This window comes from Podarcis cretensis (assembly GCF_951804945.1).
Source record: "Podarcis cretensis genome assembly, chromosome: 13".
NCBI lineage: Eukaryota > Metazoa > Chordata > Lepidosauria > Squamata > Lacertidae > Podarcis > Podarcis cretensis.
The window spans coordinates 46,833,260-46,859,901 of record NC_137182.1 but is presented as its reverse complement, the minus strand read 5'-3'; the positions used below and the strand labels follow the sequence as shown (position 1 = coordinate 46,859,901).

General features: G+C 48.6%; 1 protein-coding gene across 3 annotated transcripts; it reads left to right on the top strand.

Annotated features, from left to right (window-relative positions):
- The first annotated feature begins 226 nt into the window (after nt 1-226).
- On the top strand, nt 227-23,024 carry SALL2 (spalt like transcription factor 2). 3 transcript variants are annotated; one of them, XM_079951542.1, is made up of 5 exons: nt 9,151-9,353; nt 9,746-9,781; nt 13,786-16,142; nt 19,192-19,657; nt 22,698-23,024. In XM_079951542.1, the coding sequence occupies exons 1-4, from the start codon at nt 9,242-9,244 to the stop codon at nt 19,627-19,629; spliced, it is 2,943 nt and encodes a 980-aa protein (XP_079807668.1). In that variant the 5' UTR covers nt 9,151-9,241; the 3' UTR covers nt 19,630-19,657; nt 22,698-23,024. The 3 variants fall into 3 exon arrangements, with proteins under 3 accessions (XP_079807670.1, XP_079807669.1, XP_079807668.1); XM_079951544.1 differs by lacking the exons at nt 9,151-9,353; nt 9,746-9,781 and adding an exon at nt 227-355; XM_079951543.1 differs by lacking the exon at nt 9,746-9,781 and having other exon boundaries at nt 9,016-9,353.
- Nucleotides 23,025-26,642: the final 3,618 nt, after the last annotated feature.

Here is a 26,642-nt window from a genome sequence, read left to right as displayed (position 1 = left end):
TCTCTCTCTCTTCCCACCCCCCCTTTCAATCCCTGCTAGTACAAAAGAAAAAGAGTGTTCAGAAAGATTAAGAGTTTTGCTTTTACAATGAGGTTCACAAAAGCAGGAGGCGTGTCCCTTAAGTATGTGTGAGTGTGGGAGAGGAGGGGGCTTGGGTTTGGGGGGGGGTTGCTGGAGAGATCCCATTCCTGAGAGAGAGAGGGATCAGGTGCCCACTGGCTCCCCACCAAAGAGAGAGAGAGACTTGGGGTCCCCTCCCCAGCCCCCAGCCCCTCCGCAGGGATGTCTCGGAGAAAACAGCGGAACCCCCAACAGCTCATCTCCGACTGTGAAGGTTCCACAGCCTCTGAGAACGGTGGGTTCCTGGAGGGGAGGGCGTTTTCTTTTGTGGGGGGGGTGTCAAGGAGAGCTGGCAGGTGCCATGGGGATGGGGGATGGCAACAGTGTGGGAAAGGGTGCGCCATGGGGTGGGGGCACACCAGGAGCTGGGTGGCAAGGAAGGGGTGAGAAGGAGGCGAAAGAGAAAGAAAGTTTTGTTTCCAAACTGGAAGGAAGTTAGAAAACTCCGAAAGTGTGCTTTGTAACTAGCCGGTTGCCTGTATGTTTGGGTCTCTCTACGATTTACTGACAAGCTCAAAACACATCTATCTAGGAGCATAAATTCTGCCATGCTTATTCTCACATGTACTGTAGTCACATAAGAACTTCCTTTTCATCCTCGTTTTCTTTCTCTCTCTCTCTTTCTCTCTGACTTACCATCAGCAACCAAGCATCCACTAACATAATGGCCTCTACAGGAAGGATGGGCGATGAGATTTAAAAGCTTAGACACAGTCACCAGCACATCCACTGGGTTTTCAAGGCCCCAAAGACCAACTGACTCCCAAAATGCATGCCATTTCTGACCGCTCCACAAAAATTATCCCAGGAATCATCCGTTTGGTCCCTTGGAGGTGAGGGCTGAAAATCCTCCCATGCTTTAGGGGGCAAGGAAGTGTTGTGTACATGAGTGATGCAATATAAATGAAATAATCATAAACCTTCCAACAACCCTGTCAGGTAGGCCAGTTAACCTCACTCATGCTCATTTTACCCACTGGGTGGGCAAAACTTAGAGCGAGAGAAAATTGGTTCACATAAGGACATCTAATGGGTTGGTGGCTGAAGGCCTTTCCGGGTTAGATCTCAGCTTGCCACTATACCCCACCTCTGAGCCCCATTTGCAACCCAGAGGTTTCCATCCTTTAGCTCCCACTGCCCCACAGATATACATTGTTGTTGTTGTTGTTGTTGTTGTTGTTGCTACTATTACTATACAACCCTTCACGGGGTGTAAATTTGCACAGGTGTAAATCACATGGCAGTTTACAATATAAAAACACAAAAATGCATAACCTAGTAACAAGCAAAAACAATAAACCCCACCACACATACCCAGTTTAAAAGGCTATATTGTTTAGTTAGCCAAAGGCCTGGGAAATGCGGAATGTTTTTGCCTGGTGCCTAAAGATATGCAACAAAGGGGCCAGGCAAGCCTCCCTGGAGCCACCACAGAAAAGGCCCATTCCCATTTTGCCAGACTTCTCACATAGGAAGCACCTCGGATGATGACTCCAGGGTCCTGCTCAGTTCATATGGGGGAGACACAGTCCTTGAGGCATTGCAGTCCTGAGCCCATGCCGAACTAGGCCTCAGTCTGCTACAAGAATAGTTCAGGCGCTTTGTAGAAAGGTCTTGGTAGAGCATGACAACTTCAGGTGACTCAAAGAAGTGAGTCAAGCTGCATTGATCAGGAAAATGGTACGAGAAGGAGGAGCCACCACCCAAGCTGACCGATGTGGAATAATCAGCTTGACTACAACCAAAGCAATTTCCTTCACAATCTACAGCCCAGTCCTAGGCACATTTAGTCGGATGCAAGTTCCACTGTGCCCAGTGAATCTTATTCCCTAGTCTTCAGAACTGCAGCCTTACACACTATAACTAGCACCATTTTGTTACATGCCTACCCACATTCTTGTTTCCCTTGCACGCAAAGGCTGCAACCTGGCACACGTTTACTTGGGAGTAAGCCTCCACCTGAACACAGTGTAGCTTTCTTCCAAGTAAAACAAGGATAGGATTGGGCTGTGCATTGATTTTGAGCATGGCATACAGACAGCGCACAAGGATTTGGCGACCTGTACCCTCCCTCATTCATACACAGCCAATCCACTGCGCCCACTGGAGCATCGTTTCCACAAATGTGCCTTGATCCTGCCCCCCCCCCCCAAAAAAAAATTGCTATGCTGCTCTCACATGCATTTTTCTGCACCTTCTCTCTCAGGCCCACATCCTGGTACCATGACATGGCCTGTCACACCCTCTGTTACACATGTGTGCGATACATGCCCTTCCATGCCATCGCTGCCACAGGCCACTTTCACCTTGTTCTTTCCCACTTTAAACAGTCACGGCTTCCCCCCCCCCCCCCAAGAATTCCGGGAGCTGTACTTTGTTAATTGTGCCAAGAGTTGTTATAAGGCCAATATTCCCCTCACAAAGCAACAGTTCCCAGAATTCCCTGGGAAGAGGGACTGATACACCACTATTCTCCCTGCAGAGCTATAATTCCCAAAGTTTCCCGGGAATTCCCCTATTGATACATCGCTATTCCCCTCACAGAGCTACAATTCCCAGAATTCCCTGGGAAGAAGGATTGAACTACTGGGGGAATCGTAGCCCCAAGAAGGAAATAGAGGGGACTCCTAACAACTCTCTGCAACCTCCGCAAACTGCAGCTCCCAGAATTCTTTGGGTGGGGTGGGGGAAGCCATGATGGTTTAACGTCGCATCATAGCGCTTTAAAAGTGCAACGTGAATATGGCACAGTCTTTCTGAGTGCTTTCCTCGACATCTCGTGTGTGTGTGTGTGTGTGTGTGTGTGTGTGTGTGTGACTCCCCTCACCCCAGAGAACCAGGAAGAGACGGTCACACACATATGCATTCTGTCACACTTCCTCACACACATATTTTTGCCACACACTGCTTCTTTTCTCTCCCGCTCTCTTTGCTCTTTGTGCTGTTGCTAAGTAACTCGCAGAGTCCTAGATAGTCTCTCTTGTGTTAAGTGAGGTCTCTCTTCCCCCCATCCCCCTGGTTCCCCATCACCCACCCCATCTCGCTCTCCCCCCCCCCCACCGCCCCTTTTCAGTCCTTTGCTTGAGGCAACTGGACTGGATTGACTCCAGCTTCCTCTAAGAATCTGTGCTGGAGCGAGAAATCAGGATGGAGGCTGGTGGAGGAAAGGAACCGATTAGATGCATCCTTACTCCAAAAGGAGTAAATTCAAGCTGGTGAGGTGCAGGAAAGTTTATGGTCCCTTTGGGAAGAGTTTATTTAAGGGAAATCTGAGCACAGTTAAGCATGGATTCCTGAAAGAAGAAGAAGAACAACAACAATAATATAATAACATATTAAGTATTCCCCAGCCACTCTGGACGGCTCCCAACAGAATATTAAAAACACAATAAAACATCAAACATTAAAAACTTCCCTAATCAGGGCTGCCTTCAGATGTCTTCTAAAAGTCAGATAGTTGTTTATTTGCTTGACATCTCATGGGCGGGCGTTCCACAGGGCAGGTGCCACCATCGAGAAGGCCCTCTGTCTGGTTCCCTGTAACCTCACTTCTCGCAGGGAGGGAACCACCAGAAGGCCCTCGGAGCTGGACCTCAGTGTCCAGGAGGAACGATGATGGTGGAGAAGCTCCTTCAGGTATACTGGGCCGACACCGTTTAAGGCTTTAAAGGTCAGCATCAACACTTTGAATTGTGCTCGGAAATGTACTGGGAGCCAATGTAGGTCTTTCAGGACCAGTGTTATATGGTCTTGGCGGCCACTCCCAGTCACCACTCTAGCTGCCGCATTCTGGATTAGTTGCAGTTTCCGGGTCACCTTCAAAGGTAGCCCCATATCGAGCGCATTGCAGTAGTCCAAGCTGGAGATAACCAGTACATGCACCACTCTGGCGAGACAGTCTGTGGGCCAGTAGGGTCTCAGCCAGGTTTATCATCCTGCACAACCAAACATCACTGGACAATTTTTTGCTTCTGCAAATATATGGTGTGCACTCCAACCTGGTGCTTCTAAGTAAATGCACCCAGGTGCCCGGGTGGTATCTCTTAGCATCCTGCTCCAACAGAACACAGTGATCGGTTAGGAATATAGGAGATGGGGCAATCTTTTGGAGATCCTGGTTCTAAGGTGTGACGGGCTCCAGTGCCTTATAGTAGGGTTGCCATATTTCAAAAAATGAAAATCTGGACAATTGCCAGCTACGTCCAGGAAATTCCAGACGTATGGCAACCCTACCTTAATAGTTGTGATGAATTTTAGTGTTGAAAGAAACCTCAGAGGTCCAGTTCTGTGCTCACTGCAGAGCCGATAACTCCTTGTGAGCAACTGCTTACCTACGTCTGTGTTAGAGGAAAGGTGTTCGATTTCGTAAAGTATTTGCTGCTTGTGATGTCCTTGATGTTGTCTGCACATGGGAGAGTAAAGGTGCTGCTGGAAGCTGGAGTTTGATGACACGTCAGTTTTTAAGACTAGCTTTCATATTCTATATTTCTGGATTCCGGCATCCAACCTCTTGTGAAGCATACATTAAGCTGCAAAAGCACAACCCCACATATAGGTTGAACCCAATGTACAGTGGTACCTCGGATTACATACGCTTCAGGTTACAGACTCTGCTAACCCAGAAATAGTACCTCGGGTTAAGAACTTTGCTTCAGGATGAGAACAGAGATCGTGCAGCGGCAGCTGGAGGCCCCATTAGCTAAAGTGGTGCTTCAGGTTAAGAACAGTTTCAGGTTAAGAACGGACCTGCGGAACGAATTAAGTACTTAACCCGAGGTACCACTGTAACTATGTTAAGCTCATCCAGGTACTAAACTTGCAGAGTTCCTATGCTCTGATTGCAAATTATATAGATTTCAATTCACTTGAGAGAGCAAGTCTGTTGCAAAGACCCCACAAACATATAGCTGCATGACATCTTATTCCTAAATGTGATAAAACACGTTGCAAGAAACCTGAGAACCTGCTGGTGCATCTCTCAAAAGGAAGAGTCCTTTGCTTCTGGGGGCACAGTCAAATCTTGGTTGTCGAACGTAATATGTTCCGGAAGACCGTTCAACTTCTGAAACGTTCGACAACTGAGGATCAAAGGGCGGTCAGCAAAGTCAATGGAGAAAAAAGAAAAATATTCTCCAGAAACTGTTTGGCTTCCAAAAATCATTCAAAAACTGGAGTAGTTACTTCCAGCATTTTGGTGTTCAGGAGCCAAAACATACGATAACAGAGGCGTTTGGGAGCCGAGGTTTGACTATATATGCTAGATGGAAAGTCCAACACTCCCTACATATCTGAAGAATGCCTTCCCTGGCAACGGCCAACCCAGTAACTCATCTGTTTTGCACGCAGAAGGTCCCGGGTTCAATCCTTGCTACCTCCCCTAAGTTCCCTGTCTGGAACTCTGATGAGCTGCTGCCAATCAGTGAAGACAACACTAAGCTAAATGGACCAATGGTCTGATGCAATTTAAGGCAGATTCCTATTTGGTAAGATCTGCAGGAGGGGCCCAGCTCGTGGGAACTTCAGTAAGTTCAGTCAATGAGGTTATTGCATGAAGCAGGGCCTTCTCCATGGTGGCATCTCAACTATGAAGCTCCCTCCCTGTAGAGATCTGCTTATCCACTTGTTTACATTTAGGCAACGGATGAAAACATACCTGTTTTTGCAAGCCTTTAGGGTGCATTGTAACTGGTTGTCTTTGCACATTGTTGTTGGCTGTTTTGGTAGATTTGCTTCTTCTGAGGCCCTTCTTCGTATGCCTCCTCCTGGAGAGGTGCGGAGGGTGGCAACACGAGAACAGCGACTTCTTTGCAGTGGCTCCCCATCTGTGGAATGCTCTCCTCAGGGAAGTTTGCCTGGTGCCTTCATTATACACCTTTAGACGCCAGGCAAAAACATTCCTTTTTAACCAGGCCTTTGGCTGATCTGATTGGCATCCTATGCCCTTTTAAAATGCGGCTCTATGTTTGGGGGGGGCGGGTATTGGGTTGTTGTTTTCATTTTGATTACAGTGGTACCTCAGGTTAAGAACTTAATTCGTTCTGGAGGTCCGTTCTTAACCTGAAACTGTTCTTAACCTGAGGTACCACTTTAGCTAATGGGGCCTCCTGCTGCCCCCGTGCCGCTAGAGCACGATTTCTGTTCTCATCCTGAAGCAAAGTTCTTAACCTGAGGTACTATTTTGGGTTAGCGGAGTCTGTAACCTGAAGCGTCTGTAACCTGTAGCGTATGTAACCCAAGGTACCACTGTATATATATTGTGGTTTTTATGTTGATCTTTTCTTTGAACCGCCCTGAGACCTCCGGGTATAGGGCGGTATACAAATAATAATAATAATAATAATAATAATAATAATAATGCAGTGGGATTTTACTTGAGTTTTCAGTGATGGATTTTTTTCTTTTTCTTGATGTAAGGTGTCCTAGGCTCTCATAAGAGCAAGGGTGGCAGTGCTGTTTTTCTGGGAAAAGTGGGGCCAAAACTCCCCATGAACGCCTCCCTTGTTCTCTTATAATGGCAATGGCATCCACCTGAGAGGTGCCGGAACTGAGTTCCAGTGAGTTCCGGCTGGGGGAAAAAGCCCTGAAGGGTGGGGTGTATGAACCAATAGTAACACCATGTTCCGAAGTGTGTAAGACTGTGTGGTCTAATGGTCAGAGTGCCAGATTAGGACCCGGAAGGCCAGAGTTCAAATCCCCCCTCAGCTCACTAGGTGACTTTGGGTCAGTCAACTTTCTCTCAGCCTAGCCTACCTCACAGGGTTACTATGGGGATAAAATTGGAAGCAGGTACGCTGCCTTGAACTCCTTGAAGGAAAGTGGGAACAGAAATGCAATAATATAATATATTTTTATATTATATGTCATATGGAGTTTATTGAGTTGGGGATTTATTGGGTTGTTTTTGTTTTGATTTTGTGATTTTATATTCTGATTTTATCCTGTGAACCATCCTGAGACCTGCAGGTATAGGGCAGCATACAAATTTAGTATTTTTTTAATAATAATAATAATAAGAATAAGAAGAAGAAGAAGAAGAAGAAGAAGAAGAAGAAGAAGAAGAAGAAGATGTTGTTTCAGTTACTTCTTTCAGGTTGCAGTTCTGTATCAAATTACAGATCCTGTAATTTGGTCCTGTGTGAAGTCTTACAGTATGATAATAAGGGCTGTAGCTCTGTGGTAGAACAGATCAATCCCTAGCAACAGAACTGGGAGAGAAACCCTGGCTAAAATCCTGGCTAAAATCATGTTAAGTTAGATGAACCAACAGTTTGACTTGGGATAAGGCAGCATCTTGTGTTTGTTCCCACAGTTTCAAAGGCACATACAGTAGTACCTCGGGTTACATACACTTCAGGTTACAGACTCCGCTAACCCAGAAATAGTACTTCAGGTTAAGAACTCTGCTTCAGGACGAGAACAGAAATTGCGCAGCGACAGCGGGAGGCCCCATTAGCTAAAGTGGTACTTCAGGTTAAGAACATTCAGGTTAAGAACGGACCTCCGGAACGAATTAAGTTCTTAACCTGAGGTACCACTGTATCTAGATATGCACTGGCGCAGAAGATGATAACATAGATGGGCAACTTTGTTTGGAATGAGGGGAATCCATCTAAGGGGAGCCCTTCTCCTTAAAAATAGATTGCGATTAAGATTGTTACAGATTTCTAACCCACCTTTCAGGGAAAGTTAGTATGATGCTATCGGCAGAGTGCTGGACCTAGGAGACCAGAGTTCAAAACTCTACTTGGCCCTGAAACACCCTGGGTGACCTTGGGGGCCAGTCATTGTCTCTCAGCCTTACCTACCTCACAGGGTCGTTGTGGGGGTTAAGTGGGATGGGGAAGAACCAGGTATGCCACCTTGAACTCCCTGGGAGAAAAGGTTGGGATATAAATGCAAGAAATAAAATTAAGAGCATAGATGAAAAGTACCCTGCCTTGAGCTCCTTGGAGGAAAGGTGGAATAATATAAATACAACATTTAAATAAATATATACAGTATATTGTTGTGGGGATTCCCTTATGGGGCAGCTGCATATTCCTGCATTTCAGGGGGTTGGACTAGATGATCCTCAGGGTCCCCCCCCAACTCTATGATTCTATTATTAAATGTGGTGGGGAAGAACCAGGTACAGTGAGCTCCTTGGGGTGCGGAAAGTTGGGATATAAACATGGGCGTAGTCAGGAATTTTGTTGGGGGGGCAGAACCTCAGTTTGCTATGTATTTTTAATGATTATTATTGATCAGAGGGCAGATGCACCTCCCTGCCCCCCCTCATATAATATATATAAAAGGTAAAGGGACCCCTGACCATTAGGTCCAGTCGTGACCGACTCTGGGGTTGTGGCGCTCATCTCGCTTTATTGGCCGAGGGAACCGGCATACAGCTTCCAGGTCATGTGGCCAGCATGACTAAGCCACTTCTGGCGAACCAGAGCAGCGCACGGAAATGCCGTTTACCTTCCCACCGGAGTGGTACCTATTTATCTACTTGCACTTTGTTGTGCTTTTGAACTGCTAGGTTGGCAGGAGCAGGGACAGAGCAACGAGAGCTCACCCCATCGCGGGGATTCGAACTGTCAACCTTCTGATCAGCAAGTCCTAGGCTCTGTGGTTTAACCCACATATCTATATCTATATCTATATCTATATCTATATCTATATCTATATCTATATCTATATCTATATCTATATCTATCTATCTATCTATCTATATATATATATAATAATAATTATTGTGCACTGCCTTACTCCTTGGATGAAAGGTGGGCTAATATAAATGTAACATTTTTTTAAAAAAATGTATCGATTTGCAAAAGGTCCGGGTTTTTTGAGGGGGGGCTCCTAAAAGCAGGGCTCCTCCTCCGTCCTGGCTCGGCTCGCTTGCCTCCCTCCTCCTTCCTGGCTCTCCATCCCTCCGTCTCCAGGTGCGCTCCGGAGCCAGGGCGCACGGGGGCGCAGCGCCCTCTCCTTCCGCCGGCGGCAGCCGCCCTCCCGACACCAGAGGTCCCTGCTGCGGCCGGGTGGGAGCCGCTCTCGGCAGCCCACCGCTCGTCTGGCCGCCGCCTGCCTCCTCCTCTTCCTCCATCCTCCGGGATCGGAGGCGGCCGGGCGGGCCGAGATGAGCGGCTCCCGAGCGCACGGAGAGCAACAGCAGCAGCCGGAGGAGGTGGCGGCGTCGGGCGACGGAGCCGCGGGCGCCGGCGGCGACTGCAGGATGGGCGAGGCCGCAGGTGGGCTCCTCGCCCCTGTGGCTGGTCCAGCCGGCTGGGGAAGGGGAGAGGGGGCGACCTGGCGGCCGTGGCCTCCTAGCAAGGGCTGGAGGGGAAGCAGCCGGGCCCAGAGATCTCCCTCCAGGCGCCCGTCTCTCCCCACGCGCTCCTGCATTGCCATCAACCCATTTACGCATCCATCCATCCTAGTAGTTTATCCTGGCCCTTTTCCCCCCACCCACCCAAACAGCCAGCCAGGCTCCTGTCTGATTTGCCATGCCCTGTTTGAGCCTTTCCGTCCCCATTGTCTGCATCCAGAACCCCCTGTTACCTGTTCTGTAGGAATAAGGTGGATAATTTTCAGGTGTGCTTCCTTCTTTTCTGCCTTCCTTCCTTCCTTCTTTCCTTTCTAGAGAGAACGATGTATGAATGGGCAAAACCTTGCAAAGGTGGGTTGCTGGAGAAGGGGGCTTGCAAATTAGTTGGATGTGGGTTGGGCTTTCAGGTAATCAAAAAAAAAATGTTTGCCATGGTGATCTCAATCTTTCTTTTCCATTCTTAAAATTGCATGATATCTGTTTGTCTGCCTTCCCATTTCGTAGAATGATAGGATTTTGAAGTTGGGGGGACCCCAAGAGTCATCTAGTCCAGCCCTCTGCAATGCAGGAATCTCAGCTAAAGCATCCATGGCAGATGGCCACCCAGCCTCTGCTTAAAAACCTCCAAGGAAGGAGGTTCTTCTATATTTTTGTTTCCTTCCATTTTTAATAATAATAATAATAATAATAATAATAATAATAATAGTAATTTATTATTTATACCCTGCCCATCTGGCTGGGTTTCCCCAGCTACTCTGGGCAGCTTCCAACAAAATACTAAAATACAGTAATGCATCAAACATTAAAAGCTTCCCTAAACAGGGCTGCCTTCAGATGTCTTCTAAAAGTTTGGTAGTTATTTTTCTCTTTGACATCTGGTGGGAGGGTGTTCCACAGGGTGGGTGCCACTACCGAGAAGGCCCTCAGCCTGGTTCCCTGTAACTTGGCTTCTCGCAGTGAGGGAACCACCAGAAGGCCCTCGGCGCTGGATCTCAGTGTCCGGGTAGAACGATGTCTTTGGCATGCCTGCCACGTTTTCTGGGCTGGCAGGTTTGTTTGTATAACAGGATGGCAATGAGAAGTGGAAACATTGCTTGCTTTCGACATATGGAGGAAACAGACAGAAAAGTTTTTCTGTCACACCCTGTGGCAAGGAAATAGTGCGTAGTTAAACTATGGAACTCACTGCCTGAGGAGGCAGCGATGGCCACCAACTTAGATGGCTTTAAGAGTGGATTAGGAAAAAAACATGCAGGTTAAGGCTTTCATTGCCTTACTAGCCTTGATGGCTTTGTTCTGCCTCCACAGTTGAAGGAGGTAATGCTTCTGAATACCAGAAGCGTACTGGAAACTGCAGGAAGGGAGAGAGCCCTTGTGCTCGAATCCTGCTTGCCAGTTTCCCATAGGCATTTGGTTGGCCACTGTGAGAACAGGATGCTGGACTTAGAGGAGCCACTGGCACGATCCACTGGGGCTCGTCTTATGGTCTTTCATTTTTTCTTTTTAACGTGAGTATTTGCAAAACCAGGGACGCGGGTGGCGCTGTGGGTAAAAGCCTCAGCGCCTAGGGCTTGCCGATCAAAAGGTCAGCAGTTCGAATCCCCGCAGCGGGGTGCGCTCCCGCTGCTCGGTCCCAGCGCCTGCCAACCTAGCAGTTCGAAAGCACCTCCGGGTGCAAGTAGATAAATAGGGACCGCTTACTGGCGGGAAGGTAAACGGCGTTTCCGTGTGCGGCTCTGGCTCGCCAGAGCAGCGATGTCACGCTGGCCACATGACCCGGAAGTGTCTCCGGACAGCGCTGGCCCTCGGCCTCTTGAGTGAGATGGGCGCACAACACCAGAGTCTGTCAAGACTGGCCCATACGGGCAGGGGTACCTTTACCTTTACCTTTACCTATTTGCAAAACCAGGTACTTGCTGGTGGGGCATAGTGTGTTAGGGGAGGGGGCTACAGCAAGGCAGCTGCTTTAGCATGGAGAAGCTGCTGGGATCACTGTACATCTCCAGCTTAAAGAACCTCCAACGGAAGGACCAGAGGTCCGAAAGAGCAGCTGTCAGTCAACCCTCACCATTGGCCAAGCTGCCTGGGGATTCTGGGACTTGTAGTGCAACACCATCTGGGAATCCAAGCTTGACAAATGCTGCATTAACTAGACATACAATGTAATTAATATAATACAGTATATGTTTACGTCAAAATATTGGCAGATCCTGAGCAGAGAGAGGGTTGTAACACAAGTTGGAGGACGTACCTAGTTGTGAGCATTAAATGGGCCAGCTTCCTTATACAGTGGTACCTCGGGTTACAGACACTTCGGGTTAAGAACTTTACCTCAGGAAGTAGTACCTCAGGCTAAGAACTTTACCTCAGGATGAGAACAGAAATTGTGTGCTGGCGGCATGGTGGCAGCCTCATTAGCTAAAGTGGTACCTCAGGTTAAGGTTTCAGGTTAAGAATGGACCTCCAGAATGAGTTAAGTTCTTAACCAGAGGTACCACTCTACTTTTGGTCTAACTCAGCATTGTCCACACTGGCCGGCAAAGTTTCAAGCAAGGGACATTTCCAGCCAGTGTTAGATACTCAGTTATATAAGCTATGCACCAAATGGCTCCTTAAACCAGGGTTACAGTTTGCCAAAACGGAATGCCTAGTTGCTATTTTGGGGCCAGATGGCTCGAAAGTCGTGTATTTTTCAATATGACTTTTTGGTTCCAGAAATTCATTCCGATAGTGCAGATAAAATATAATGGATAGAATTCTGCAAGATGTCTTGCTAGTGTGTGAAAACAGCCCGGATCCAAGGATCCTCAGGCACACACTTCTAGATGGTGGAGACATCAAGGCACCATCCTGACACCCGGGCAAATTCATTTGGTCACAAGTGGCCAATAGCCAGGTGCAAAACGTGCCTGGCGAAATTTGAACGCTTGTTTCCAGCCATAAGAAGAACCTTCTGGATCAGGCCAGTAGTGTGTGCTGTCTAGTACAGTGGTACCTTGGGTTAAGTACTTCATTCATTCCGGAGGTCCGTACTTAACCTGAAACTGTTCTTAACCTGAGGTACCACTTTAGCTAATGGGGCCTCCTGCTGCTGCCGCGCAATTTCTGTTCTCATCCTGAAGCAAAGTTCTTAACCTGAAGCACTATTTCTGGGTTAGCGGAGTCTGTAACCTGAAGCGTATGTAACCTGAGGTACCACTGTATCCTGTTTTCACAGTGGTCAACCAGATGTTTGTGGAAAACTAGCAAACAAGACCCAAGCACAGGCACGCTCTCCTCTCCGGTGGCTTCCGGCCGCTGGTATTCAGAAGCATAACTGCCTCTGACCAAGGAAGCAGAGCAGAGCCATCATGGCCAATAGCCAATGATAGCCACGTCCTTTATGCAGCTGTCAGAGGGTGAACCTGGGACCTCCTGCATCCTGTTTCCGTTCACTAAAATCTGAGTGTTGCCACTAGCTTCTATCTGATCTGCAGTTGTCCTGTGCATCTTTCTGGTTAAAGATCAGGTGGGCTTGGTTGCCAGAGTGCTGTAGTGGTTGGAGCAGAGTACAGTAGTACCTCAGGTTACAGACGCTTCAGGTTACAGACTCCGCTAACCCAGAAATAGTACCTTGGGTTAAGAACTTTGCTTCAGGATGAGAACAGAAATCGCGTGGCGGTGGCAGCGGGAGGCCCCATTAACTAAAGTGGTACCTCAGGTTAAGAAAAGTTTCAGGTTAAGAACGGATCTCCAGAATGAATTAAGTTCTTAACCCAAGGTACCACTGTATCTCAAGCTTGGGTCTCCAGCTGTTGTTGGACTACAACTCCCATCATCCCTGCTAGCTGGGATTATGGGAGTTGGAGTCCAACAACAACTAGGGACCCAAGTTTGAGAAACACTGGGTTAGAGTGTCGGATTAGGACTTGGGAGACTTTGAGACTAGCCCCTTTGGTATCTAATAGCTGGGATTATGGGAGTTGGAGTCCAACAACAACTAGGGACCCAAGTTTGAGAAACACTGGGTTAGAGTGTCGGATTAGGACTTGGGAGACTTTGAGACTAGCCCCTTTGGTATCTAATAGCTGGGATTATGGGAGTTGGAGTCCAACAACAACTAGGGACCCAAGTTTGAGAAACACTGGGTTAGAGTGTCGGATTAGGACTTGGGAGACCAGGATTCAAATCCTCACTGGGTGACTTGGGGCGAATCACTCACTCAGCCTAACCTACTTGGGGATTAAATTGGAAAGAGAAGAACTACGGACACCATCTTGGAGATAAGTATGTGATATATAAACGTGATGAACGAAATAGATTGCTGATCCAAAATAACCGCACCCCCTTTCTCTCTTGTCTCCCTTTCTCTGCAGGAGATACTGGGGACGAGACAGCCCCATTATCCTGCCCCGCCTGCCGTACCAACTTCAAGGATCCTTCCGAGTTGTCCGCTCACGTGGATTCCTGCTGCTCGGAGCAGCCTACCTGCTCCTCTGCGGCGGCAGCTACAGCCGCTGCTGGTCAGGACCACTCCAGCCTCTCCTCCTCGTCCTCCTCTTCCTCGGTAGAAGTCCGTCCCGAGAGCCCTCAGAGCATGGACGTCGAATCGGGGACGCTGCTGGCCGACCCAACCCAAGAAGCGGCCCTTCCCCGGCCCCCTCCCCCGCCTCCCCCAACACTGCCCGCCTCCTCCGCCTCTGTCCCCGCCGGGCACCTCAACATCCCCCTCATCTTGGAAGAGCTCCGGGTCCTGCAGCAACGCCAGCTGCACCAAATGCAGATGACCGAGCAGATCTGCCGCCAGGTGCTGCTGCTGGGCTCCCTGGGGCAGGTTGGCTCCCCGACCCCTTCCTCCGAGCCAGCCCCAGGAGTGTCTCTTCCTCCCAAGCCCCCCTTGCCGGTCTTCTCCATCAAAACAGAGCCAGGGAGGACCCAGGCGTCCAGCTCCCCTGAGGTCCCCAAGCCTGCTTTCTTCCACCTCTACCACCCTTTCCCCGGAGGCGCCCGAGTGCCCAAGGCCGAGCAGCTCCTGGCTCCGGCCTTCCCCACAGCTACGGGCATCCTGGCCGCCCAGTGCTTGGGCACCGCCCGGGGTTTGGAACAGGCGACGTCTCCGGGGCTCCTGCGGCAGAAGAACGGGGGAGGAGCGGGGGGAGGAGGAGGAGGAGGAGGGTTAGAAAGCAGGCTGGAGGAGAAGCCCGGAGGGCGCCACAAATGCCGCTTCTGCGGCAAGGTCTTTGGCAGCGACAGCGCCCTGCAGATCCACCTGCGCTCCCATACGGGCGAGCGCCCTTACAAGTGCAACATCTGCGGCAACCGCTTCACCACCCGCGGCAACCTCAAGGTGCACTTCCACCGCCACCGGGAGAAATACCCCCACGTCCAGATGAACCCCCATCCCGTCCCCGAGCACCTGGACTACGTCCTCACCACGTCGGGGCTACCTTACGGCATGTCAGTGCCGCCCGAAAAGGCCGAGCCTGGAGAGGAAACCACCCCTCCGCCCACCGCCGAACGCAAGGCCCTGAGCGCCACCGAGAGCCTCACCCTGCTGTCCGGGGCCTCGCCGTCGGCGGCAGCCCAGGCCTTGCCCAGTTTCAACAAGCTGGTTCTGATGAAGGCAGTGGAGGCGAAAGGGAAGGGGGACGAGAACACCCCGCCGGAAAGGGAGACGGAGGGTGCCCGGCTTCAGCTGGGGAAGCTGGTGGGATCGCTGCCCAGCTGGGCCTTGCTAGCCAATCACTTCAAGGCGGGCACAGCGGTGGGGCCTTTCCCCTACGTGCTGGAAGCGTCCCCCTCGGAGACTTCCAAGCTCCAGCAGCTGGTGGAGAAGATTGACCGCCAGGGGTCTCCGTCATCGTCTTCTTGCTCTGCTCCCGTCACGGCTGCCCAGGCTGTGGCTGGTTCCTCCTCCTCCTCTTCCCTGCCCGCTTCTTCGGGGCCCAACCAGTGTGTGATCTGCTTGCGGGTCCTGAGCTGCCCTCGAGCCCTGCAGCTCCACTATGGGCAGCACGGAGGGGAGAGGCCTTTCAAGTGCAAGGTGTGCGGGCGGGCCTTCTCCACACGGGGGAACCTGCGTGCTCACTTTGTGGGCCACAAAACCAGCTCGGCCGCCCGGGCCCAGAACTCTTGCCCCATCTGCCAGAAGAAGTTCACCAACGCCGTTAGCCTCCAGCAGCACGTCCGCATGCACCTGGGAGGGCAGATCCCCAATGGGGCGCTCCTCCCTGAGACCCCGACTTCGGAAGGGGCCACCTTGGGGGAAGGCGAGAAGCAGCAGCAACCGCAGCAACAGGCCCCTCCGCAAGACGAGGAACTGTCGGAGGAGGAGGAAGAAGAACCCACTGACGAAGACTCCCTGGAAAGTGGAGGGGAGAAGGCTGAGGGGCCCTCCAGCCCGGAACAGGAAGCTCCAGGCCTCACCAAGGAAGGGGGAGAAGCGGTGCAGGCGGAAGAGGAAGACGGTGGCACCAATGCTGCCTTGCCATCAGGGCCCGGAAGCCCTCAGCGGCCCATGCAGGAAGGGGAAGAGAAGGCGGAGGGGGAAAAGGCAGGAGGGGCAATGCCGCAAGAACAGGAGGAGGAACAGGAAACCGGCGGGGAAGGCCCATCGGAGAAGCAAGAGGGCAGTCAAGCCAAAGAGGGGCCAACGCTGGTTTGTGGGATTTGCAAACAGGCCTTTCCCGACAGGGCCGCATTGCGCAAGCATGCGCTGGCTGCCCACCACCAGGTAAGGGAGAGACCGTTGTGCCTTCTCAGTGTCTCCTATTATAGTAAGTGTTCTGTCTATCCCGTTCCCTTGTGATTTCCTTTTCCATCGCTTTATTGACTCAGGAAGTTGGCTTCACTTGGCGTGCTGTCTGTCCCCCTCTAGAGGCAGAACTGGGCAGTGCAAGGCACCGTTACAGGAAGTACATCTCCCTTACACAGTATTGACACAGGAAGCTGGTTGCACTTGGTGCGCTCTCTGCCCCCCTCTAGAGGCAGAACTGGGGCACGAAGGGCACCATTGCAGAGAATACGATACCACATTGCCTCACAGTTCTGGAGTGTGGCAAAACATCTTTTTAGTATTATAATTATCGTTTCTTCCACTTGGACCACCCATCAGGTTAAGATCACACGGCAGTTCATGATATATTTATTTAGAAGCAACAAAATAAAAGTCTGTAGCAATAGAATCCCTGTAAACACACATTTATTAAAGCCTGAAGGTTTAAAATGCATCTTGGCAGTACAGCAGCAGCCCAGTTTGATTACCTTAGGCCTTACAAAGGCTTGCAGCTTCCTGTCCCCATGTGGTGTAGCTTGTTGGTGTTTGTTACTTATTTTTAAATAAATGTTTTTTCCTAAAAAGGAAATGAAAGTGACATAAAGCATGCATGCAGTAAACTAAATGTATTAAGGAAATTACCAGAAAATTTAAAGAAACTGTGTTTTTTTTAAAAAATAACAATAATCCTAAAACAAAAACAGCAACCTGTAACAACCCCCTCAAACACACACACACACACACACACACCTGAATTGTGTGAAAGCACAAAAGAAAGGAAAGCAACATTAACATAAAGGAAAGGGGAGAAAGGATTTTTGGCTGAAGGCCTGTACCATGGTCGCTAGACCCTCATTTTCTTGCTCAGAAGCCTGTGCTGCTATCGCCACTCTGCTTCGTCTCTCTCACAGTGCTTCCCAAACTTGGGTCTTCCGCTGTTGTTGGACTACAACTCCCATCATCCCTAGCTAGCAGGACCAGTGAAGAGCCAGTACAAGTTGCAATTTCAGCTGAATTTGGGGGGACCCGCTTGAAGCATCCTTTGCGCCTAGCTATTTCATTTTCTTTTGTTCGATTGGCTCGTTGCAAGCAGCTGAAAGTCTGGGAATTCTTATAATAAACCTGATTTGCAGTGGGGGTTGAATAATTATTTTTGGCAGCTGTGGATCAGAAGTCTTTGAAACAGCAGAATATAGGCAGCCGCCTATACTTTGATGTTCGGCATTGCACATGTGGGCACCAATTAAGGTGGTTTGCTTCCATTGGGAAGCATGCTTAGAAGCCATGGCGAATGATAGAAATGGGACAGGACCATAGCTCAGCGGCAGAGCATCTGCCTTGCATGCAGAAGTTCCCCGGTTCAGTTCCCAGCATCTACAGGTAGGCCTAAGAATGCCCCCTGCCTGAAATTCCTGGAGAGCTGCTGACCCTCCAAGTGTGCCTATTTTCCAGGGGACATCCCTGATTTAGAGAATCCATTCTGGTTTCTGATTTCATCCTAGAACGTCCCACTTTTCCTTAAAGGTAACGGACCCCTGACAGTTAAGTCCAGTCACGAATGACTCTGGGGTTGCGGCGTTCATATCGCTTTACAGGCCAAGGGAGCCGACGTTTGTCCACAGACAGTTTTTCTGGGTCATGTGGCCAGCATGACTAAGCCGCTTCTGGTGAAACCAGAGCAGCGCATGGAAACGCCATTTGCCTTCCCGCTGGAGCAGTACCTATTTATCTACTTTCATTTTTTATTTTTTTTTAATAATATATTTATTAAAGTTTTCAAAAATGATACAAAAAGAAAAGAAACAACAAAAATATAAAAATACAAAAATATAAAAATACAGAAATAAAAACAATTTAAAAACACGTACAATTTCCGTTCACTTATTTTCTTTTAACTTATTTTCCCGACCTCCTCACACCTCCCTTTCTTATATTCCAATTCAGATTATTTGTTCAGCAAATCCTCACCATTAGTTGTTTTACTTATTTCATATCTACTTGCATTTTTTGGCATGCTTTCGAACTGCTAGGTTGGCAGGAGGAGGGACTGAGCAACGGGAGCTCACCTCGTTGCGGGGATTCAAACCGCCAACCTTGGCAAGCCCAAGGCTCAGTGGTTTACACCACAGCACCACCTGCGTCCCTCACGTTTCCTTAGGATGAACCTTTTTTCATTGGAGAAATGTTAAAGGCTATGGAGTTATCCCCCCCCCCACACACACACCCGAGCCATCTGAAGGCAATCCTGTATACGGAAGCTTTTTTAAATTGTTTTATTATGTTTTTTAATATGTTGGAAGATGCCCAGTAAGATGTGTGGGGTATAAACAGTAAAATTATCCTTATGGAATGGGGTGTCCCTATTTTCGTCGAAGAAATGTTGGAGGGTATGGAGCTGCTACCAGTTAGTGTATAGACAATACTGAGCTGGGTGAACTCGATATGAGGAAGCTTCCTGCCTTCTGGGTCAAACCGGCAGCATTCCTCCCCTTGTGGCCGCCAGACCATTTTAACACCTGTCCTTAAAGACTTACATTGGCTCCCAGTATGTTTACGAGCACAATTCAAAGTGTTGGTGCTGACCTTTAAAGCCCTAAATGGCCTCGGCCCAGTATACCTGAAGGAGCGTCTCCACCCCCATCATTCTGCCCAGACACTGAGGTCCAGCTCTGAGGGCCTTCTGGTGGTTCCCTCACTACGAGAAGTAAGGTTACAGGGAACCAGGCAGAGGGCCTTCTTGGTGGTGGCACCCGCCCTGTGGAACACCCTCCCATCAGATGCCAAGGAAATAAACAACTATCTGACTTTTAGAAGACATCTGAAGGCAGCCCTGATTAGGGAAGTTTTTAATATTTGATGTTTTATTGTGTTTTTAATATTCTATTGGCTGGGGAAACCCAGCCAGATGGGTGAGGGGGATAAATAATAAATTATTATTATTAATGGGAGCGTAGGCTCAGGGCGCCGCCTGTTTTAAGTGCCCGTCTCTTTCGTCTTTCTCTGAAAGGTTAATCTCAGCGGCCACGTGTGGAGCAGCAACCAGGCCCGCCGAGGGAGGCGCTTGCCCCTAGAAGGCCCCGTGCCGGTGCTGTCGGGGGGCCAGGTCAAGCTCCAGGACTTCCTGGGGCGCGACATCCCGGCCCAGCTCGTGGGGGTGGGACCCCTCTCTTTCTGGAACCAGTACACGGCCTTCCTTTCTGGAGGCCTCCCGACCAAGCCTGCTCACGGTGGGGGTAGTGGCGTCGCTTCTTCCTCCTCCTCTTCTTCTTCGGCATCCAACGCAGGCACCCACGGCCTCTTCGGATCCAGTTTCACCCCCGGGAAGGTGGCCCCCAGCGAGACCAAGGAGAAGCCGCCGGTGGGGTCTCTGCTGCTGCTTCCTCCACCGCCGCCAGCCCCAGCCCCAGAGGTCGTCCCTGAGAACCAAGGGAAGGGGGAAAAGTAACGTCATCCTGACGTAGCGCCTCCGTCAGGTAAGGCAAGGTGGAGGAGACCCATTATGGCTGCAACTCTTGCCTGGTGGAATTGGAAGCTGGGCGCCGGTGGGTTGGGTTGACAATGGAGAAGTGAAGTCAAGCTGTTGGAGAGTCACAGCGCCTGCTGTGGCTGCAGGGGCCGATGTGGGAGAGACATGTTTTGTTGCAACTAGGGCAGATAGAGGCATCCCTTTGTGCCGCTGCAGATACACCATGGCAGAGTGTGGTGTAGTGGTTAAGAGAGGTAGTCTCGTAATCTGGTGAACCGGGTTCACGTCTCCGCTCCTCCACATGCAGCTGCTGGGTGACCTTGGGCTAGTCACACTTCTTTGACGTCTCTCAGCCCCACTCACCTCACAGAGTGTTTGTTGTGGGGGAGGAAGGGAAAGGAGAATGTTGGCCGCTTTGAGACCCCTTCAGGTAGTGATAAAGCAGGATATCAAATCCAAACTCTTCTTCTTTCTGGGCCGTTTCTCCTGTGGTCACTGCTGTGGGTACACAACCTGTCTGTCCATCTCCAGCCGCTGTGCAACTTTGCAACGCGGAATTTGCTGGCCAAAGCTCAGCCAGAAGTGGGATTTGTAATTCTATGAAATTCTGAAATCTGACCGGTGATAGGATTTGTGATTTGCGGCAAAGGGAGGTCTGGATTCATGGGACCCAGGTGTATGGGCTTGGGTGGAGGCTGTTAGGAGCAGTGCCCTCGGTGGTTTGCTATGTATGCTGTCACTGCCTTGAGCAATCCAACCCCACTGCTGTTCTGCCCAGTGTATCTGCTGCTGGAAGCCACTCTAGTAATAATAATAATAATAATAATAATAATAATAATAATAATAATAATAAAATTATTTATACCCCGCCCTCCCCAGCCAAGGCCGGGCTCAGGGCAGCTAACAAGCAATAATAAAAGCAAGTTGAATGAATACAACTTAAAAACAAGATTAAAATACAACATTGAAACATTAAAATACAGCCTCATCACAGGAGGAGAAAGGAAAAAAGAAAGGGGGGAGGGAATCAAATTGACTCCAAGCCAAAGGCCAGGTGGAACAACTCTGTCTTACAGGCCCTGTGGAAAGAAATCAGATCCTGCAGGGCCCTGGTCTCATGAGACAGAGCGTTCCACCAGGCCGGAGCCAGTGTTGAGAAGGCCCTGGCTCTGGTTGAGGCTAATCTGACTTCCTTAGGGCCTGGGACCACTAGGGTGTTACTATTTATGGACCTTAAGGTCCTCCATGGGGCATACTGGGAGAGGCGGTCCCGTAGGTACGAGGGTCCTACTTAGAGCTCGTGTATACCGCTTGGGTGGTGGGGCAGATCTGCTGCCCTCTATATGTTGCTGAACAACTGCCCCCATCGTCCCTGACCACTGGCTATGCTGGCTGGGGTTAATGGGAGTGGGGAGTCCAGCAATATTGGGGACGCCACAGGTTCCACACTCCTGATTTCGCCCATGGAAGCAGCTTTAAAAGGTGCAAAGTGTAGAGAACATTCCTCTTCTCCCTCTCACTAGATGGTCCTTGTGTGGGGGTGATGATGGCTCGGATGTGATTGGGGAGGACTCTGCTTTCTAAAATGGGCTGTAGCTCATTACCACGGGATCTGATTTGCATGCAGAAGGTCCCAGGTCCCTTGGCATCGCCATGTACGGCCGGGAATGTCCCCTGCTTAAAAGGACCTGGAGAACAGACAATAGAGAGTAGACAATACTGAGCTAAGATGGACCCAAAAGCCCACAGTAAAAGACAGCTTCCTCTATCCCTATGCTCAGGGCAAGGTAGAGTCTGAAGTGGCAAGAAATACAGGCATGGTTTGCATATTCTTTATCCTCCCAATGTAAAACTAGGGTTGCCATACGTCTGGAATTTCTCAGACGTAGCCAGGATTCGTCAGAAAACACTTCAATGTCCAGGAAAATCCAGACGTATTGCAACATATGTCGAAAGCGTAGATTTTGGCAAATTTCCTTTAAAATAGCTCAGAAACCTCTCTCTTTTTGAGAATTTGCAAAAGAAAGCTCAACAACTTTTGTCTCCAGTTTTTCACTTTTTGAAATATGGCAACCCTGTCAAAACTTCCAGAGTTAGCAAGGAGAGGCGAGAGTAAATTGATGGGGACTGTTGGGCTGAAGGAGGGAAGGGAGCACAGTCTGTTGCTGCTAGCCTGGGAATGGCTGTCTTTTGAATGTTTGCCCAGCATCCTGTTCCCAAAGGTATCCAATTGGATGTCTCCAAGAAACCTGTTAAAAGGTGCAGAGCAGAAGACCCTATTTTTAGTTCCCCGCACATTTAAGGCATTTCTAGATTTCTCCTCAGCCCCGAAAGGCTCCTTGAATAGCTTACAAATAGCAACAATGAGTCACATCTCCGCTTGCAGTCTAAGAGATAGAACACTTAAGGAAAAAGGGGTGAGGAGGGAAGAGGAAAGCAAGCAAACACATGCACCAGTTCTTCAGTGTTACAGAGTTCATAACGATGAGCAGATTTTGGAAAGTTTGGTCATCCACTCTCTGGATCGACTTTGCAGGATGCTTTGCCATGAACAAAGCAGTCACGTTTTTGCCGGGCGGGTGTCAAAGTAGTGATTTGCAAGGAGCTAGACCACAGGGTGAGTGAGTGTGGTTTCTTTTTCCCTAAATTTTTTCTTTTCTTTTTTTTTAAACTTTATTCCAAAACCGAAAAAGAATTACAAACATCAAATTCAAAATCCATATTAGTTTTGTAACATAAGCCTATTACATAGTTGACTAGATTAAAATACACCTAATCGCTATAGACTTCCCTTTGCTATATATAAATGCAACGCAATTAGAAATATTATATTAGAAATTTTTATAAATTCCCCACTTCCCTTTACCCATGTGTGATTTCAATATATTTTTTCTAACGTCTTCCATCTTTTGTGTTGTTGTAGTTTAATAATTATTCAATAGATTCTTTTATTATTTCCTTGCTTACCCCTGCACGTTTTACACGTTATCTATTAATATTCCAGTTCCGGAACCAACTTTTTTCTTTTCCTTTCCTATCTTTTCCAGGCGGAACTGTTTTAGCGATACCCAGGCTGGTGGGGACGCGCCCCCCCCCTTTCCCCAAGCGCAGTCCCGCAAGAAGAGAAATGGCTCCGGTCTTAATTTTAGCAACATTTTAGTCTTTTACTTTTAAAATGTAGCTTGGATGTCCGTCGGCCGAAAGGCAGGATCCTGTCGCGGGTCAGGGAAGCACGGCAAACACCCTGCACCCATGGGGAGAAGAAAAAAGGAAGTGAAAGTGTGTATCATTTAGATTAGGGCAAGGATGCGGACGGTCCATTCAAGCGAAGGGAAGGACATCTTGAGCTCCCCAATAAAAGCAGTTTGACAGAACTACCAAGCCTTTGGCTCTTTATTTCTACAAAGAGCTGGAGGGGCGCCTGGTTTAGCTCCCTGATGTTGACCCCCAACACACACACACACACACACACACACACACACTGCAATTGATGGAAGGGTCTCTCTTCACATACACTTCAAATACAGGTAACTCACAGCTGTGTGTAACTCACAACTCACACACATTTAACTTGCACGTTTGCACGGGTGGGGTGGAATAGATAAATGAATGGAGAGCGGAGGAAACTCAAACTTTGGTTAACAGCCCTCCACCTTGCAAGGGGTGGGGGCAGTTCCCTGGGTTCCTGGCTTTATACATTTTTTTAGTACAGTGGTACCTTGGTTTACAACCATAATCCGTTCTGGAGGTCCGTTTGTAAACCAAAACAGGTGGTAGCCCAAGGCACGCTTTCGCCAGTGAGGCCTTCAAAAAAAAATTGTTCATAATACAGTGGTGCCTCGCAAAACGGAAATAATCCGTTCCGCGAGTCTCTTCGTCTAGCGGTTTTTTCGTCTTGCAAAGCATCCCTATTAGCGGATTAGCGCTATTAGCGGCTTAGTGGCTATTAGCGGCTTAGCGGCTTAGAAAAAGGGGGGGGAAAGGGAAAAGACTCGCAAGACGTTTTCGTCTTGTGAAGCAAGCCCATAGGGAAATTCATCTTGCGAAGCGCCTCGAAAAACGGAAAACCCTTTCGTCTAGCGGGTTTTTCGTCTTGCGAGGCATTCGTCTTGCAGGGCAACACTGTAATAAAAAAAAATGGTTGTAATCCAAAAAAAATATTGCAAACCGGGACACGCACTTCCGGGTTTGACATGTTTGTAATCCAAAACGTATGCAAACCAAGGTATCACTATATACATGTGGACCCTCAGTATGTAAGCTCCCTGTAAGATACGAGTTACCGGTACATAGCAGTCTGTCCAGCAGGAGGCAGTGATGAGTACAGGGGAGTCAGAGGGAAAGATAGTCTGACCCCCCCCCCACCATATGCATTTCTCCCCCATCCACCCCCACCCCATTTATCTGGAATATTTATGTCTTTCTCTAAATAAGGGCTGCCTCCTGACAAAATACATCTTAACTCAATTGTATGCATTTTAATATTTAGCATTTGCATATGAATAAAGATAATTCTGAAGGGAAAAAAATAGTCTTACTTGGGATGGGCCCATTGAACTTAATGGGCATGGTTAAAAGGTCTATATTCAATTCAAGGGGTCTACTCTTGAGTTAAAGAGTGGTGCACTCTTTGCTTTAGAAAAAGACATTTCCTCTTAGCCAGGATGGGGAGCTGCTTCTAGGGCTGTCTTCATAAGTATTTGTATTAAAAAGAGTTAACTTTTAAAGAAGAAGAATACCTGATTAAATGATGAAGCATGAACCTGATGGAATAGAAAAGTTTCCAGCAGATGTTTCAAGTTTTAAATGAAAGGCACTTGCGGAGTCACTGTTGCACTATTCCACAATACTGGGCCGGTAACACTAAAAGGCTCGGTCTCTTGTTGCCAGGTGAGCTTTTGTCAACTTGGGGAACGACCAGCGATGCTTCTGCGGACGATCTCAGTGACCAAGCTGGGATATAAGGGTTCATGTGGTCCCTGATACAACTGTCAATCACCTGATTCATAAATAATCACCTGAAAGAATCTCTCACCCCATACCCAATTGAACTCTGCGCCCATCCAATACAATATACTGCTCAAGCCTTCATTGCTGTGGCACCCACTGTATGGAACTTCTTCCCCTTGAACGTTAGGCTGGTGCCATCTCTGCTGTCTGCTTGTCATCTACTGAAGACCTTCGTCTTCCTACAAGCCTTTTGAGATCTTCCCCAGTATGCATCTGTATTGGAATTGCTCCTAAGATGCTTTCTCAGTTTGTTGTTTGCAGCCCTGGACTCCTTTGGATACCATTTTTTTTTAAAAAAATAACAAATACTAATAAAAAAAATATTTTAGAAATGGGACGTTGACAACCATCTTTGGTCGACAACTGAAAAAAATAATAATAATCTGCAGTGCTGGTTAAGCACCTTTGCATCAAGCTTAGAACCCTCTTTCCATGTGTCAAGGAAGTGGCTTGCAGGATCCGATTCTCTTCCCCTCCCCTTCCCATCGGTTACGGATAATGCTATTTAGCGGCTTATGAGCTCAAGCTCTTCCTTTGTTGCAGCTTCAACCTGGCAGCCGTCCAAAGGAGAGGGGGCACTTCCTTCTCAGAACTAATCCTCCCCACCCATTCCCATTTACCATCCTCAACATCTTTTGCTCTTATTCATCCTGCAAATTCCAGAGGGGAAGCTGCCTAAGTCTTTCAAGGTGCCAGGAGACTCCTTTCTGCTGCAAGAGACTAGCAAATTTATGGTGGCATAAGCTTTCGCTCCAGTCCATCAGATGGACAAAGTGTTATATTGAATTGCAACAAACACACTGTTGGGAGTTTGGGTGGGAATCGTAAACTGTGAATTCAGAGAGAAATGAACTGCAGAAAATTTAGGACGGTGATAAATAAGTGCCTTACAGTGGCAATGAATTTGCAAAACAGCCATCAATAACACAGCCATCCTGGCACTGGTATGCTGATTAATACATATAATATGCTTGAAATTGACTGCCAGAGATGGCACTGAATCTCTACCAGTATTGCAATTTAGCAGTTTCACACTTTGGTCTCCCTAAATCATGTGTAACTCAGGATCTGGCAAAGGTGAGCTCCAGTCCATGAAAGGTTATGCCACAATAGATGTGGTTTTCCCACAATAAGAGTGACACTCGTCTCCTGTTCTGGAAACTTTAGGTAAAGGCAAAGGTACCCCTGCCCGTATGGGCCAGTCGTGACCGACTCTGGGGTTGCGCGCCCATCTCGCTTAAGAGGCTGGGGGCCAGTGCTGTCCGGAGACACTTCCAGGTCATGTGGCCAGCGTGACAAAGCTGCTCTGGCGAGCCTGCACCAGCGCAGAAACGCCGTTTACCTTCCCGCTATAAAGCGGTACCTATTTATCTACTTGCACTTAAGGGTGCTTTCGAACTACTAGGTGGGCAGGAGCTGGGACCGAACGACGGGAGCTCACCCCGCCGCGGGGATTCGAACCACCGACCATACGATCGATCGGCAAGTCCTAGGCACTGAGGTTTTACCCACAGTGCCACCCGCGTCCCTGGAAACTTTGTCCTTCGCTAATTAAGAGTACGGTTGTGTGTGTGCTTTTTTGTTTTGTTCTTAAAGTACAATTTTTAAACAAGATCAGATTTCCTGCACCGAAAGAAGGCCTGGATTGGTTTCTACTGTATTTGGAGATTGGGTAGGACATAATGCTGCCCAAATATTTATATAAAAATTATAAAAAAAACAGTGCTTTTTTCTGGAGGGTACGCATACCCTAAACATTTTGCGAATCTTTGTACTTTTGTCCGTTTAATATATTTATTTCCCCCGATTTGAACTATAAAATGGTGATTTTTCTTGAATAAAAATGAGAGTACCCCCTAAACATTTTTTAAAGAAAAAAAGCACTCTGTGTGTGTGTGTGATCCAATGGCTGCGGCTCTCCTCAGCTCTCATCAGTCCCAGCCTCCGGACAAAAACACTATCCTCCTAATACTGTACAGTAC